This window comes from Canis lupus, chromosome 1, assembly GCF_003254725.2.
Source record: "Canis lupus dingo isolate Sandy chromosome 1, ASM325472v2, whole genome shotgun sequence".
Classification (NCBI taxonomy): domain Eukaryota; kingdom Metazoa; phylum Chordata; class Mammalia; order Carnivora; family Canidae; genus Canis; species Canis lupus.
This window is the reverse complement of record NC_064243.1, coordinates 107,553,654-107,570,711: the sequence shown is the minus strand read 5'-3', so window position 1 is coordinate 107,570,711 and position 17,058 is coordinate 107,553,654. Positions and strand designations below refer to the sequence as shown.

General features: G+C 49.6%; 2 protein-coding genes across 6 annotated transcripts in view; both read right to left on the bottom strand.

Annotated features, from left to right (window-relative positions):
* HSD17B14 (hydroxysteroid 17-beta dehydrogenase 14) overlaps window positions 1-5,555 on the bottom strand; it is an 18,942-nt gene extending 13,387 nt beyond the window's left edge. For both annotated transcript variants that reach the window (XM_025424365.3, XM_025424366.3), the window contains exons 1-5: window positions 5,423-5,555; window positions 4,883-5,082; window positions 4,331-4,369; window positions 4,088-4,170; window positions 3,542-3,608 (exon numbers count right to left, since the gene is read on the bottom strand). In XM_025424365.3, the coding sequence (XP_025280150.1) occupies window positions 3,542-3,608; window positions 4,088-4,170; window positions 4,331-4,369; window positions 4,883-4,970 (277 nt within the window). In that variant the 5' untranslated portion in view covers window positions 4,971-5,082; window positions 5,423-5,555. The remainder of the gene's footprint in view (window positions 1-3,541; window positions 3,609-4,087; window positions 4,171-4,330; window positions 4,370-4,882; window positions 5,083-5,422) is intronic.
* The window catches only part of PLEKHA4 (pleckstrin homology domain containing A4), a 26,197-nt gene continuing 14,648 nt past the window's right edge, over window positions 5,510-17,058 (bottom strand). For all 4 annotated transcript variants that reach the window (XM_025424367.3, XM_035711906.2, XM_035711909.2 and 1 more), the window contains 6 exons: window positions 16,385-16,484; window positions 16,236-16,312; window positions 7,987-8,148; window positions 7,017-7,075; window positions 6,292-6,404; window positions 5,510-5,971 (listed from right to left, as the gene is read on the bottom strand). In XM_025424367.3, coding sequence (XP_025280152.2) covers window positions 5,712-5,971; window positions 6,292-6,404; window positions 7,017-7,075; window positions 7,987-8,148; window positions 16,236-16,312; window positions 16,385-16,484 — 771 coding nt within the window. In that variant the 3' untranslated portion in view covers window positions 5,510-5,711. The remainder of the gene's footprint in view (window positions 5,972-6,291; window positions 6,405-7,016; window positions 7,076-7,986; window positions 8,149-16,235; window positions 16,313-16,384; window positions 16,485-17,058) is intronic.

Genomic DNA, 17,058 nt, shown 5'->3' with positions numbered 1-17,058 from the left:
TAAATAAAAATTAATTAATTAATTAATCTATTTTTTAAAAATAGTAAAAATAAAAATTAAATTAAATCTTTATAAAAGGGCAGCCCAGGGCAGCCCCGGTGGCATAGCGGTTTGGCGCCGCCTGCAGCCTGGGGTGTGATCCTGGAGACCTGGGATTGAGTCCCGCATCAGGCTTCCTGCATGGAGCCTGCTTCTCCCTCTGTCTGTGTCTCTGCCCCTCTATGAATAAAGAAACAAAATTTAAAAAAAGGCGGGGGGGCAGCCTGGGTGGCTCAGCGGTTTGGTGCTGCCTTCTTCTGCCCAGGGTGTGATCCTGGAGACCCAGGATCGAGTCCCCATCGGGCTCCCTGCATGGAGCCTGCTTCTCCCTCTGCCTGTGTTTCTGCCTCTCTTTTTCTCATGAATTTAAAAAAAAAAATCTTAAAAAAGTTTTTCTCTCAGGAGTCAATATTTGGGCCTAATACTTAGCCCCATAACATATTTGTAAAATAAATAGGAGGAATTGGTGGGAGGGGAGGGGGTGTGGGTGGAGGGACAGAAAAATCAATGTTCAGAGGAAAAGGAGGTGGAAAGATAGGGGAATAAGAATTAGGAGAAAACACAGGCAGTGGGGAGAGGCCACCTTGAAGGCTCCAAGGCTTTAGGAGGCCAGGGGAGGAAGGCACAATGAAGGGGGAAAACAAGATGGCAGGCAGGAAGCTGAGGGAATCTTGGATTGTTCCTCCCCAAGGACCCAGGGCTTGTGGCTTGGCTTCCTTCAAGGATCTATTCAAATATCTTCAGGGAACCGACCCTGGATCCTGTTTAAAACAGCCCCTTGGGACACCTGGGTGGCTCAGCGGTTGAGCGCTTGCTGTTCTCTCTCTGTGTCTCTCATGAATAAATAAATTAAATCTTTAAAACAAACAAAAAAAACCCAGCCTCTGGAAAAAAAACCAAACAAACAAAAAGCTCCTGCCATTCTCTAGACCCTAAACAGCTTGTTTTGTTTTAAGTAAGCTCTATGCCTAATGTGGGGCTTAAATTCACGACCCCGAGACCAAGAGTTGCAGCCTCCACCAACTGAGCCAGCCGGGTGCCCCAATTTTATTTCTCTTTATAGCCTTTATCACCACCAAACATGCTAGTATATATAGTCTATTCTCATTATTCAAGGCAGTTATAGTCTATAAAGTTCCAGTGAATACTGAATTAGGGAATATTCACCACTGTTCCTCTGGGAAAGAGGTACATATTATATAATAGTATGTAATATTACAGACTAAATGCGTTTCCCCACCCCCCGAGATTCATATGTTGAAATCCTAACCTTCCATGCAATGGCACTTGGAGGTGAAACCTATGGGAGGAGATTTTATTTTATTATTATTATTATTATTTTAAATATTCTTATTTTATTATTTTTAAAATATTTTATTTATTTATTCATGAGAGACACAGAGAGAGACACAGGCAGAGAGAGAAGCAGGCTCCCATCAGGGACCCTGATGTGGGACTTGATCCCAGGATCCCGGGATCACGACCTGAGCCGAAGGCAGATGCTCCACCACTGAGCCACCCAGGTGTCCCAGAAGGGGATTTTAAGTGGAGAGGATGGACCTCTCATGAATGGGATTAGTGCACTTAGACCCAGCAAGAAGCAGGCCCTCACCAGACACGAATATGCTGGCACTTGGATCTTGGGATTTCCTAGCCTCCAAATCTGTGAGAAGTAAATGTTTGTTGTCTGAGCCCTCCCCTTAGGTGGTATTTCTGTTCCAGGAGCCCAAACTGGCTGACACTATATATATGTATGCACATAGACATGTGTATACACACAGGCATATAGATATTTGCATATCTAACAGATTATAGTCTTAAATCCTAAAAACTCCTAATTCTAAAAAACAATAATCCTAGAACATAGTCTTAAATCCTAAAAACAACTCCTAATCCTAAAAACAATAAAATAGACTCCATTTTATTTATTTTGCAAACAAAGAAACAAGGCTCAGAGATGTTAAGAGATTGGCTAGAAGCCGGCAGTGTTGGAATTTTAACCCATCCAGTGGGCCCCAGGGCAGCTCCTTGCACTTCCATAGTCTCCATCCTCTGAAATCAGAGGGCACAGCTACACCTAGTTTGACCTTAACTGAGAACATGTGCTTCAGGCAAAGGGAATTTTTGTTGCTACTCCATACTTGTCCACAAATACATGGAAAGCATAGTGAGTACTGATGCTGAGATTACAAAAAAAATTTTTTTGCAAGTTGGTGACTTCACAAACACAGGAATCCATGGATGAGGCAGATTAACTATCATTTCTGGCCTATTTTTCTTACTCAAGAACGTGAATCCCAAGAAGACTAGAATGTTCTATCTATTGCGTTCACTGCCAGACACCTGGGTGGCTCAGTGGCTAAGCGTCTGCCTTTGGCTCAGGTCACTATCCCAGGGATCAAGTCCCACATTGGGTTCCCAAAGGGGAGCCTGCTTCTCTGCCTATGTCTCTGCCTCTCTCTGTGCATCTTTCATGAATAAATCTTAAAAAAATTTTTTTTTTCACTGCCAACTCCCCAGCCCCTAGGAAAGAACTTGGGACATGGTAGGCATTCAGTAAATATGTCTCAAATGTACAAAGGATACAGAGAGAAAGGATGAACTGGTATTCGCCATCTCTTTGATCTTTACAACAATATAAGGAGGAAAATGCAGCCCAGAGAGGGTGAGCCACTTGCTTAAAGTTGCCCAGCCAATACGCAGCGGTGGAGGGGGTGGGAGGGTTGTGCAGCCTGGGTGGCTCAGCGGTTTAGTGCTGCCTTCAGCCCAGGGCGTGACCCGGGATGGAGTCCCCCCATCAGGCTCCCTGCATGGAGCCTGCTTCTCCCTCTGCCTGTGTCTCTGCCTCTCCCTCTCTGTGTCTCTCATGAATAAATAAATAAAATCTTAAAAAAAGCCAACAATAAGCAGCGGGGCACGTTGTGCAGCTGAAGAGGATGTCACTCTTATGACAGGCCTTGCTGTGTGACCTCAGTGCAATCAGTTCATCTCTCTGAGCCCTGGCTTACCAACATGAGAGATTCTTATGAAGGGTAAGTCGTTAAACTGACAGCATTTCCCCTTCAAAGGGGACCTTGAAGAGGACCTAAAAAACCACACTCATGAGGATACCTTCATAGTCATCAGCAAAGGGAAGGGTCATTGCCATCACTTCATAGATAAGCAAATTGAGACCACAAGATGGGAGCTGTTTCTTCAAGATATTTGTGATAATTATGAGGCCGAGTAGTTTATCTTATTCAATACCCACAACAACTCTGTTGTTCATGATCATCATTCCCATTCTAGAAACAGAAGAACTGAGGCCAGGATGGAACCAGCCATCCATGTGAGCCCCAGTGCAGGGCCTTCCAGGGCTGTACTGTCCCATCCAAGGAGACAGGGGGATGGGAAAGGGGATGGAGAAGACAGATGGGGAACTGAGGGGGAGGGAAAGGAAGGGATGGAAGCTGGGAGGTGGGTGGACACCAAGGGAGAATGGCCTGTGGGCCACACAACTCACGGTAGCCAGCGTTGTTGACTACACAATCCAGACGGCCAAAACGACGGACGGTCTCAGAAATGAGAGTCTGAGGACAAAGAGGTAAGTGAGCAGGGTTGGCACCCAGTCTTGAGGAGCCTGGACTCCCAAAAGCAAAGGGGAAAAAAAAAAAAAAAAGCAAAGGGGGAAAGAGGGGGAGGTGGATCACAGCCAAGGTGAAGGGAGCTACAGGAAGTGGGGGCTTCCCCTAAATCACCAGAGGGCTGGATATATTCACACTGCAGAGACCTGGTGTCCGGGTGGGGGGCAGAGGGTGGACATCAGAGAGACATTGACCGAAGTGAACGGATAGAATCCCAGAGGCGGGAGAGGAAGACTCTTCCAGAAGGAGATCCACTGTGAGGGATTTTTGTTGTTGTTGTTCCAGTCTATGTGACAGGTGTGACAAGAGCTCCATAGTGAGAGATAAAGGAGAAACTTTGCAGGAGACCCAGAACCTGGCCAGCAGAATCAGGGAAAGTCCGGAGCAGCAGTCTTTGGGGCCAGACAGGGTCAAGAATAGCTCACCTGCACATCTTTCTCCCGGGTCACATCACAGAGGATAAAGACAGTTCCAGTAAGCTCCTGCTCCAGGGCCCGGCCCCCAGACTCTGCAGGGAGAGAAGGGCTGGGGTCCAGACTCCTAGGTCTGAGGGAGGAGGGGCTGGGGTCCTGATTCTTGGGTCTGAGAGAGGAAAGGGCCTGGGGGCCCAGACTCCTGGGTGTGAGGGAGGAGGGGGCTGGGGTGAGGACCAAGGGACGCTCACTCACCATCTTTGTCACAGATAACCACTTGGGCCCCGTTTTGCACTGAGAATGGAAAAACAGGTTACTCCAGCACAGATCTTGGCAAAGGCCTCTGCTGCCCTCCTGTGGCCACCTGGAGTGGGGCCCATCTTTCCAAACGTTCCCCTCATGACCCCAAAGTCCCATGATGTTCCTCTAGAGCAAAGGGCAGAAGACTTGACCCATATTCTCCTTGGCCACTGTAGGTGCCTGCTGGGGTTCCTGAGCCCCCATCCCTGGGTTCCATAATAAACCCGAAACCTGCAAGCCACATTCCCCCAGCCACCCCCACTTTGTAGATAGAATAACTGAGACCCAGAAAAAGAGAGTAACCATTTTTGGAGAACTGCCAAAAGCTCAGGCCCCAGGCTTAGGCTGTCAACCCTTTCATTAACATTGCAAATTGGGTTTTTATAGGCTAAGAATCTTGACTCCAGTACTGAAGTTCCCACACCCACTAGTTCCCAGGGTCCCTCCGCTCCCAATCTCTAATATTCCCCAAGCAGCCAGACCCTGACTCGCCAGACCCCTCCTCACCGAAGGCTCTCGCGATCCCGGCTCCAATGCCGCGCCCGCCTCCTGTCACAACCACCACCTTCCCGGCATAGCGCGTCCCTGTTGCCATCCTGCTTCTGTCTGACTCTCCCTGTCACTCACTCTGCTTCTTTCCACCTCCACAGTCCAGTGAGGCCGTGGAGCAGAACCATAAATAGGGGCTGGATCCTGGAAGGCCGGCCCTGGGGGGGCGTTGCCAGGAAGGCCAGAAGCCTGGAAGTTTGCCCCCGCCCCCTCCTCCCTCAGACCCAGTTGTCTGGGGCCTCAGCTCCTCCTCCCTCAGACTCAGGAGCCCAGGCAACCAGCCCCTCCTCCGTCAGACCTAGGAGCCCAGGCCCCCAGCCCCTCTACTCTCAGACCCTCAGGCCCAGGAGTCCGGGTCCCCAGCCCCTCCACTCTCGGACCCAGGAGTCTGGGCCCCCAATCCCCTCCTTCTTCAAACTCAGGATTTACGGCATCCAACCCCCTCCTCCCTCAGACCCAGGAATCTAGGCCCTGCTTCTCCTCCTTTTCCAGACCTACAGGTTTCAGACCGTCAGGACGCAGGAGGCCACGGCTCCAGCTCCGCCCTGAAGAGACCCCAGTGTCACAACCCCAAACAGACAGAAATTTATTGACTAAAAGTTCAAAGTTTTAATCCGAATTTGGACAAGTGTTGGGAAAACCAAACTTTGGCCCTGGAAACGTCTCCCACCCTAGGCCACCGCGGGGACCAGATCACGCCCCCCGGCGCCGAGAGCGGCTCCCGTCTCGGGGCGGTACCCCCGGGTCACGCCCCTCCCGCTCCGATTGGCTGCGGCGCTGGGGCGGGTCAGAAGCTGGACTGCAGCAGCGTGACTCGCAGAGGCCACGCCCCCTCCTCCTGGGTCAGGGCCGGGGGGGCGGTCCCGGATTCCCACGTGGGCTCCCAGGAGGCGGGGCCTGCGCCGCGCTCCCCACCTCCGCGGGAGAACCCGGCTGAGTGGGAATTAGCCACTGGAGATCTCGGGGGCGAGGTCCCCTGGGGGGTGGGGTCTGACGGAGGCGGCGGCGCAGGGGGAAGAGGGTCTCCTCGGGAGTCCAAGTTTCCACCTAGACAGCACGAGTGGGAAGTGAGAATGGCAAACTTGGGGACCCCTTTCCTCTCAGACCGAGGAGTCGAGCCCCCAGTCCCATCCTCCCTCAGACCCACAGGTCTGGCCCCACTCCCTTCCCCCGCCCCCCTGACCCAGGAGTCTTGAACCCCTGTCCCCTCCTGCCTGGGATCTGGAACTCCCAAGCCCTCTACGGCACTCTTCTCATCCAGACATAGGATTCCCAGCAGCTCTCACACTCCTCCGACCAGCAAGGACTCCAGGCTCTGGCTCCCTCTTCCCTAAAACCCAGGAGTCCAAGGTCCCCCAGCCCCTCACCTGTCATCAATCTGTGCCACTGCGACGCCTCAGTAGCCAGAGCATGAGAGAGGCTGAGGACTCGCTCCCGGTGACCTTCGGCTGTCGGCAAATAAGGGGTGGTGTTCCTGGGGCTAGAAAAAAAGAGAGAGGGATCCCTGGGTGGCTCAGCGGTTTAGCGCCTGCCTTTGCCCCAGGGCGTGATCCTGGAGTCCCGGGATCGAGTCCTGCATCGGGCTCCCTGCGTGGAGCCTGCTTCTCCCTCTGCTTAAGTCTCTGCCCCTCTCTCCCTCTGCTTAAGTCTCTGCCCCTCTATCTCTGTCTATCAAGAATAAATAAATAAATAAAATCTTAAAAAAAGAGATTTGGGGTCTTCTACAGTTAGCTAGTACCGCAGTGCCACGCGCGTCTTTCTGGGAGTTGTAGTCCCAAGCATGTGTCCCTAGAGGACCTTAAACACGGCGTGGCCTTCATAAACGTCCGCGTGCATTGTGGGATTTGTAGTCTATTCCCGACTAAAGTCCACCTGCTTTCCTGACGCAGGAGCAGAGTTTGCTATACCCCCAGTTCTGCAGTTTGGGGAGCTGCAGTTATCATGCGGACCTAGGGCTTTCTGATGCCCCAGGAATTCAAGAATCTCTAAAAGGTTCTTCAGTCTGTACCCGAGTACTCAAAAGACAGCAGTAATACTTTCCCTTTGGCAAACTGATTTCCTGCTTCTCCCCCTCCCAGTCCCAGTTCTATACCTGCTCCAGGATCCAGAGCTTCTGAGCCATTTGGGAGCTCCTGAGTGTCCCTGGACAGGCTGCAAAGGAATTAGGGCATTAAAATGCCTCACCTGGAAATTCCCACATTCTCATTTGGAGGGTGAAATGAATAGGGCTCAGAAAGGGAATGAAATTGCCCCAGGGACAATGTTTAATTTTTCATGCAGTCCTGGAAAACAGCAAGGGTGAAGAATATCCCACCTCATCCCCCCAACACACATCCTTTTGCGTTCTGGGAAATGACTTAGTGCAGAGCCCCTCTTCTTCATATGACCTACACAGGACTTACAGATGTGAGGCTGTGGCTCTGGATTCAAGCAGGGTAGCTTGAATGATCCAGATCACCCTCATCTGCTCGTGACAAAGCCAGGAACAGGCCCTCCCAATTCACAATTTTTGCCTCATAAACAATTATCTGAACTGCTTGTTGCCCTAAAACTAACTAGACACAGAGATAAACATCTGGTGTCAGCTGACTGAGACACCACCTCCTGATTACAAAAATAATTCCAGCTGTTAAACCACCCTGCCGATGACTAGTTTAATTCCTCCCTAGAAGTCTTCGATGAAACCGTCGTGCCGAGAGACTCTTATCTTTGGATCTGGAATTCTCTCCCCATTGTGACAGTATGAGTATAACCATTTCCTTCCTTGCTCATTTATTTTTTCCCTTTGATAACATATAGTCACTAAGAAAGACAGGCTAGGCCCACAGATCTGTGACCCCCATCCTGAAAGAAGAACATTGGTGAAGAGGTCTCTGCCCCTACCCCTACCCCTACCCCACTAGGGGAGGCATCAGCACAGGTACATGTTGGGGTGAATCTGGAAACCCAGCTCTGGGCAAAGAGGTAGGGAAATCCCCTTACAGAGAAACGGATGCTCACACTAGGAACAGAAGATCCATTACCACCCTACTGCCCCACCTTGCACCCTCTGTCCCCCTCACCCTTTGTTCTGCATCAGGCTGGCGTCTGGCTGGGGACAGTGTTCTCCCCAGAGTGAGAAGCCGGGGGGAGGCTGGGCGAGGGAGAGGCCGTCCAAACTCCTGGTTTCTGCGTATTCTCTCCATCTGCTCCCGAGCACTCATGCGAGGCCGGGCGAGGGGGACCTGGGGGGATAAGAAACACCTAGAGGCTCCAACACTGGGCTCCCCCCACCTTTCTCTCTCCCCTGAACCTCTTGGCCTCTAGTCTTGCCCTTTCCAGTAAGTTCACCACTGACTCAGAGGGATCTGGGATCTTTCTGCAGCCAGAGCTGATGCAGTCCTCCCATGCCTCCAAGCACCATCAGGGCAAAGGTGTTTGAGGCCCTACCTGCCTGTCTGGCCTCATTTCCATCAGTTACCCTGCTTGAATCCAGAGCCACAGCCTCACAAACACCCACATGTCCTGGACACACCCAGCTTCTTTGTACTGGTAGTCAGGAGCTGGGTTGTTCACTCTGGATTCCTTGTGGTGAAAAACAACTCTGACTCAGCTTAGACACAGCAAAAGGAGGAATGAGATGTATTAACTAAATTGTCAAGAGAATGGAGCACCTAGGTGGCTCAGTGGTTGAGTGTCTGCCTTTGGCTCAAGTCATGATCCCGGGGTCCTGGGATTGAGTCCTGCATCAGGCTTCCCACAGGGAGCCTGCTTCTTCCTCTATGTCTCTGTCTCTCTCTGTGTGTCTCTCATTAATAAATAAGTAAAATCTTGAAAAAAAAACTGTCAAGAGGATCAGTTTGGGTTGGCCTTTGAAAGGGCTTTGTGAGCTCTCTCTCGTCCTCAAAACCAGATGGACGACACACATAGGGACAATGTCATGTGATAACTGGAGTGGGGCAGCCACGAGCCAAGGATCTGCTAGAAGCTGGGACAGAGGCCTGAAACAGAACCTTCCCTGGTTCCTTCAGAGGGAGCATGGCCCTGATGACACCTCGATCATGGACTTCTAGCCTTAAGAACTTAAAGTTCAGGAGGACAGAGTTAAATGAAGAAGAAGGAGAGAAAAGGGAAGGGAAGGGAAGGAAGGGAAGGGAAGGGAAGGGAAGGGAAGGGAAGGGAAGGGAAGGGAAAGAAGAAAAGAAAGAAAAGAAAAAAAGAAAAGAAAAGAAAAGAAAAGAAAAGAAAAGAAAAGAAAAGAAAAGAAAAGAAAAGAAAAGAAAAGAGCCCTCCATTAAAAAGAAACCAGAATTCTGGAGAGAATCCCAAGGGTGTGGCTGGACCACCGGTTTGCTAAGAGATCAGGCGTAGGACATGTGGATCCAGGAAATCAGCTCAGCAGAAATGCTGCCAGCTTGAATTGAAGGGGGGCAGAGGCGGCACGAAATGCAGGAAGGCTGTCATTCAGGCAGGAAACAGGGGGACAGATCTCTCGGGATAGAGACATGTGTTATCATCCAGGAAGCTGGGGCCATATGGACACAGACACACACAGCAAGAATGCCATGGGAACAGCTGGAGTTCTGCTCCCACTAGTCAAGGGAATATCAGATGCCTGGGAACAGACCCTTCCTTTGTGCCTTTGGAAGGAGCATGCCCTGCTGACACCTTGATTTCAGACTTCTAGCCTACGGCTCTAAGACAAGAAATTTGTTGTTTATTTATTTTTAAATATTTTACTTATTTATTTGACAGAGAGATAGTGAGAGAGTACAAGCAGGGGGAGGGGCAGAGGGAGAGGGAGAAGCAGGCTCCCCCATGAGCAGGGAGCCTGAAGCAGGGCTTGGTCCCAGGACCCTGAGATCATGACTTGAGCCGAAGGCAGACGCTTAAACGACTGAGCCACCCAGGTGCCCCTAAATTTGTTGTTTAAACAAGCAAAATCAGAGACAAGAGAAGTCTTAGCTGCAGCCTCTAGCTAGAAAATTCTAGGGTGCCACCTTGGATCTGCTGCATAGTGTAGGCCGAACACTAGTTTAGTCTGGTTTGCTCTGATATGGCCAATCCTGAGTCATATGTCCACCTGCTGTATAAATGATGGCCCCTGGATATTGACCTGTATTTTTTCTTCGCAGCAGGCCAGACCATTGGCCCAAAGCCTGCCATCACTGAATTCCAAGGTTCACACATCCACTTGTTTTAAACGAAGCCCAAGTAGGCAGATAATTGTAGACATTTACAGCCTGCCCGCTTCAAGCTCGCAGGAAACAGTGCCTCGCATCTGCTAGCTGCAGATAAGATAAACTAGCAGCTGTAAAAGACTCCAAGCGGCTGCTGCCCTTGGGAGCTCTCCGACCCAGAGACACAGGCCATCCAAGCTTTCTGGGCCAGTGACCTGTGGAGTGTCTCACACTGTGAGGGACTTCTCTCACTGGCCAAACTGCCCAGGTGTGGACCGAATAGAGCTCGTGTGTGCCACTACTACCACCTCCCGGTCATATCCTTCCTTGATGGGCTCTGAAATCCTTGGAACCCAGGACAGTCACCACCCCTGAGCTGTGAACAGAAAGAACCACATGGTTGGCTCAGTGCTGTTCAAAGCAGCCCTGAAGGCCCACATCCTGCCCGCACGCCTGGGAAAATCACAAAGTTCCTCTCCTTGGAAAGGACTAATTGATGGCTTTGTATTTATGATAATGATAATAAGTAAGCACCAGAAATGCTTTTAAATGTTTGATCAAAGGCACCTGGGAAAAAAAAAGAAAAAAAAAGGCACCTGGGTGGCTCAGTTGGTTAAGCATCTGCCTTCCGCTTGGGTCATGATCCCGGGGTGCTGGGATCGAGCTCTATGTTGGGCTCCCTGCTCATCAGAGAGTCTGCTTCTCCCTCTACCTCCTCCCCACCGCTCATGCACGTGCACATGCCCGCACTCTCAAATAACTAAATAATATCTTTATTTTTTTAAAAAGGGGTATGTTGATATGCGTGGGTGGCTCAGCGGTTGAGCGTCTGCCTTCGGCTCAGGGCGTGATCCCCGGATCCAGGATCGAGTCCCGCATCGGGCTCCTTGCAAGGAGCCTGCTTCTCCCTCTGCCTGTGTTTCTGCCTCCCTCTGTGTGTCTCTCATGAATAAAAATAAAATCTTAAAAAAAAAAAAAAAGGTGTATGTCCTTGAAAACAGGGACTAAAATGGGACTCAGCCTGGCATTCAAGAAGAGTCAGGAGATGTTTGTTGCTCTGAATTGAACAACCCTGCAGTTTTGGCAGATGGGGTTCTGGAGGCCTCAGTTCTGTGCTCCTGAGACACCTTGTGCAGATGTATGGGTTGTTCACTGTCCAAAGGCTGGGCACCTCCATTGACCAAGCCGTGCACCGCCTTCCCAGAGGAGGCCCCAGTCTCCAAATTCACAAAAAAGACATCCTTATAGGCTAGCAGAGATTTTCGCTTCCTAAGGCCAGGACATTTGCACCAGCTATTTCCCTGGTGAATTCCCCATTTGGCAAATTCTAACTCATTCTTCAAGGTCTCTCTGCCTCCAGGAAACCATCCCTCAACACATCCAGGCTGTCTGGGAGCTGCCCTCCGGAGTCACTTAGTGTCTTGTGCTTTCACCATGACAGCAAGCACACACCTCCCTCTGTTCTGATTGTGTTCATGCCCAGATCTCCTCAATGCCTGGGATGTAGCCTGATTCAGCTCAGCAACTGCAGTGCCCAGCAAAACAGTACACAGGAGGCCCAGGCCCTGGCCCTGATACTCCCTCTCAATAGTGCCAATGAGAATGAATAATCTCAAACAGGAAGTTTAGAATTAATCAGCATAGTCAAACCTGGATTCCTCACCTTCCCACCACCCTACACCTGCCTCATCTCCTGCAGGAGTGACCCGCACTCTCTCGGTTGGGGGGGCGGTGCGGCCAAGGACCTTGTCATTATTCCCGACTCCTCATACCCTACCTCTCCTGTGCCAGGAGATCTTGCTGGCTCCACCTTCAAAGTCAGTTTCCCAAATCTCCTATCTGCCATCCCCCACCAAAAAAAAAAAAAAAAAAAAAAACCCAAATCTAAAAACTGATGTGTTTTCCTAAACTTGGCATCAATATCCACCTGGTGTCATGACATACGACATCACTCTGAGTCAGTGGAACAGCCTCTGTCACCCAGACTCCTGCAGTCCACTGATACTTTCTTGCCTTTTGTTACTGGTGACTTCCGGTTTACTTGATCTCTGAAGATGGGCAAAGGAGCCAAAGACAGCCCCATGGGTTACAGTGAAAAGAAGCAACAGGAGGATTGTTCCCTTCCAAGAGCTCAAAGCAAATGCAACACAGGACTAAGGGCTCTGAGAATGTTTCAAATGACCCGGCAGCAGGGACACCCTGGACAGCTCAGTTGGAAGAGTGGGCAACACTTGATCTTGGGGTTGTTAATTTGAGCCCCACATTGGGTATGGAGATTACTGGGGGAAAAAAAAAACCTAAAAAAATAATAAAATAAAATGACCTCTTTGTCCCAAAGTCTTCAAGCAACCAGATTTAGGGTCAGGGGAGAAGATGATGCCGAACCTTGTTATTTCTGACCACAGTGGCCAGGTGCATGGAGAAGCCCCCACTGGACCCCAGCAGTGACTTGCCCATTGGGCATTCATTACTGTGACATTCAGAGATTCAAGAGAATTACCTAGATGACACTAAGACCATTAGGGGCACAGGGGATGACTCCCCACGGAAGAAAAGGTGAAATGAGTGATCCGTTATCAGGGAGCAAGAATGCCTGTCCCCTTCAAAGGCCCTTCTAGCTGGACCAAGAATCGAATTGACACAAGACAATATTAGGTGGAGAAATTCAGATTTAATGGCAGACGCACGGGGAATCCACACATACGTGGAAATTCCAAAGGCAGACAGGCAAAACAAGCTTTGTGTTTCAATCTGAACCACGAAGAAGGGGGCAGGGGTCTGGGACTTCAGAGGAAAGAAATGCATTTCACAGGGTGATTAGGAGGGCAGATGTTTAGGAATCAGATGTTTGCCCTGCCCTAGAGATGGGCCACTCAGATAAAATTTATCTCAGCTAATAACCCCTATTCTGGGAAAGACTCTCAATTTAGGTTCTTCTATATAGTTAAGGAAGGACAAAGGTTTTTCTTGAGCCCGTAGGGTCTCAGTTGCCTTCAGTTCAGAATAATTTTCATGCCAAAGTGGCCTATGGTGGGGAGGTCCTACCCTCAGCCCCTATACAGTTCATGGCTGATCATCAACACTGTGTGTTTATCAGTGACCAAGAAATTCCAACTGGCTTGCTCAATTAAAATGAGACCTCCAGGGTGGGTGGGTGGCTCAGTTAGAAAAGTGTTGGCTCAGGTCATGATCTCAGGGTTATGAGATCCAGCCCCAAACAAGGCTCTGCACTGCGTGTGGAACCTGCTTAGGATTCTCTCTCTCCTTCTCCCTCTGCCCCTCTCCTCCTCCCTCTCTAAAAAAAAAAAACCCAAACAATCCCTCCCCCTCAAAAAAACCCTGAGGCTTTCCAGACAAGATCCTTTGTTAAGGAGTAGGGGACAAAGCAAGAAACCCTACAAAGGCCAGTTGTCTCATCCCTAGGGAACCTCACTCCTAACCCTGCCTCAGATTTCCAACTACAACTGGATGATGGGGTTGATGGCTTGATCAATGACCCCTGTCTCCAGAGTCCTCACACCAGCAGATGTCATGAGCATTGACTGCATGCGAATACTCAGGTGCCTCGCCACATCTGTACTGGATGTGTGACATAATGTTTTACGAAACCTTCTCCCCAGAGATAAAAAGTTCCTGGGATGCCTGGGTGGCTCAGTCAGTTAAGCGTGGAACTCTTGATTGGGGCTCAAGTCATGATCTCAGGGTCATGACGTCCAGCCCTATATCGGGCTCCATGTTCAGTGAGGGGTCTGCCTCTCCCTCTCCCTCTGTTCCTCCCCACTTGAGTGTGCTCTCTCTCTAATGAAAAATAAATAAAATCTTTTTAAAAAGAGATAAAAAGTGCCTGGTATTTATAATCTATTTTTTTAATCTATTTTTATTACATTCTGACTCGATGGATCATTCCATTATTCACTGCTCTATTTTTAAAAACTTGACATTTAAATTGAGACATTATTTATAAATTGAATCCCATTTAAGTATGAATATTCATACGTACTGCTAGAGGAATGTAATGTGTCTGATTAAGGGCGCTGTGCCAGACGTCACTGGCATATACATAGTATATGCATCCTATTACCAGCCTAGCATCTGCAAAGTTTTGCCTAATCATTTTTTTAAGATTTTATTTATTTGAGACAGCGAGAAAGACCACAAGCAGGGGGAGGGGGAGAGGGAGAGGGAGAAGCAGGCTCCTCAATGAGCAGGGAGCCCGATGTGGGGCTCAATCTCAGGACCCTGAGATCAAGACCTGAGCTGACTGGAGCACTGAAGCATCCCTAGGATCTGCAAATTCTTGCATTTTGAATTACACCTGGTCCCCTGGATAAAATTTGCAGGTCGGTTAACTAGAATTTACCTCCCTCTCGACATCTCCAGTGCTTCTACCCTAGAGGAAATTACGGTTATCTCCTGCCTGGATGGTCCTCACTGGGTCCCCGCCTCCGTGCTCCTGCCACATTTTGTTCCCCAGATGGCCGGCAGAGGGCGCCGGTTCCCGCTTACGGCTCAGAATCCGCTGCGGCTCCCTCCTGGGGCTCACAGGGCAGGCGGGCAGGACCCCAAGACCCAGCACCATCCACCCCCAGAACCCATCTCTCCTCTCCTCTCCACCCCTCTCCCCCTCGCTCGCTCGCTCACTCGGTTCCAGACATACTGCCTTTCTAGCGGCTCCTGCAACACGCCAGGCCCACTCCTGCCCCAGAACCTCTACAAAGGCTGTTCCCTTTGCCTATAATGCTCTTCCACCCAAGGCTCCTTCCCTTATCTCCTCACCCTGTTGGTGTTCTGTTTTTACTTCTTTAGCACTTACAACGTATAAAATAATGTCAAAAAAAATAATAATGTCAAGCAGATGGATTATTATCTGGTTCTTCCCACTAGAAGGTTGGATTCATGAGGGAAGGATTTTTTTTCCCTCTTCTTGTTCATGTTTGTGCTTGAAACAAACATGCTCTATGCAATAGAACTTTTTATGATGGTGGCAATGTTCTGTGTCTGCTCTGTCTGGCAGGATAGCTGCTGGTCACGGGGTATCCCCTAAGCACCTGAAATGCAGTGAGTGACAGTGATTTTTAAATTTTATTTCATTTTAATCCATTTAAAAAAAAGATTTTATTTATTTATTCATGAGAAACACAGAGAGAGAGGCAGAGACACAGGCAAAGGGAGAAGCAGGCTTCATGGAAGGAGCCCGATGTGGGACTTGATCTGGGACCAGGATCACGCCCTAGGCTGAAGGCACTCAACCACTGAGCCACCCAGGTGTCCCTCACTTGAATTCATTTAAACTTAAATAGTTACACATGGCTACTGGTTATCTTATTGGACAGCCATGAGGTTTTTTTGTTTTTTTGTTTTTTTTTTAAGATTTCTTTCTTTCTTTGAGAGAGTGGGAGCAGGAGGGGCAGAGGGAGAGGGAGATAGAATCTCAGGCTGGCTTGGCACTGAGCACAGGGCCTGATGCGGGGCTCGATCCCACAACTCTGAGATCACCACCTGAGCCAAAACTAAGAGTCAGAGGCTCCATCAACTGTGCCACCCAGGGGACCCCAGACATGAGGATATTTAATAAATATTTGTCAAATGAATAAATGAAGTCCTTACTACACCTAAGCACTATTTTCTTTTTCCTTTTTTCAAAGATTTATTTGTTAATTTATGAGACACACAGAGAGAGGCAGAGACAAGCAGAGGGAGAAGCAGGCTCCCTGCAGGGAGCCTGATGTGGGACTCGATCCCAGGACCCCGGGGATCACACCCTAAGCCAAAGGGCGCGATCCCAGGACCCCAGGGATCACGCCCTGAGCCAAAGGCAGACATTCAAACACTGAGCCACCCAGGTGGCCCTCTAAGCACTATTTTCAAACTTAGTTTGCAATCTGGTTTGAATCTTCATATCAGCTCTGGGCAGAAGGAGCTACTAGGAGCTCCATTTTGCAGATGAGCAAATGCAGGCAGAGAGGATTCATATCTGACCCAAAATCACACAGCTTGGAAAGCGCAGAGACAAAATTCAATCTCAGCACTGAACAGATCTCACTCTCTCTGCTCTGGGGTATGACCTCAAAACTTTCTCCTAGGTGTCTGCCCAGAGTCAGGTTAAAGTGTTATGGATGTGGGGCCTGAGGATGCCACATGGACCAACCTACCTTGGTTCTAGGCTGTGGGGAAGCTGGGTGGTGACTCTCAGGACTGGAAGCCCGGGAGACCCTAGGAGATCCAAGACCTGGGAGGGCAGAACGGGACTTAGTGAAGGCAGGGAATGCCACGCAAGTCCCATCCAGCCCAGGACGCTCACCTGAACGAGGCGAGGAGAGGTCTCTGTCGCCCCCGGGGGGCCGCCCCCAGTCAGCCTCAGGGGACCGGGATGAACTCAGTTCCAAGGACTCAGGCAGGCTCTGGAGGGGTCAGGAAAGGAGAATAATGTTTATTATCATCATAACTACTGTCTTTCAGGCACTTAGCAACTGAGACAGCATGAATAGGAGTAAGATTGAAAATTGGTCTCATTTCAAATCTCAGTTCTGCCATTTATAAGCTGTGTGATCTTGGGCAAGTTACTTACCTCTCTAGGCCATATTTCATCGCTTTCTTTCTTTCTTTTTTTTTTTTTAGAGATTTTATTTATTTATTCTTCAGAGACACAGAGAGGCAGAGACAGGCAGAGGGAGAAGCAGGCTCCCCGCGGGGAGCCTGATGCGGGACTCGATCCCAGGACCCCAGGATCACGACTTGAGCCAAAGGCAGACACTCAACCACTGAGCCATCGAGATGTCCCCATATTTCATCTTTGATATGAAGATTGAATCCATACATGTAAAGCACTTAGAACAGCAATTGGCCCACAGGGAGGCATTGTAAGTGCAAGGTTTTGTAACAATTATGCATCTGGAGCTGTGATAAAGCATTTGCATTATCTCATTGAATTCCCTCCATAGGGCAGCCCGGGTGGCTCAGGGGTTTAGCACCGCC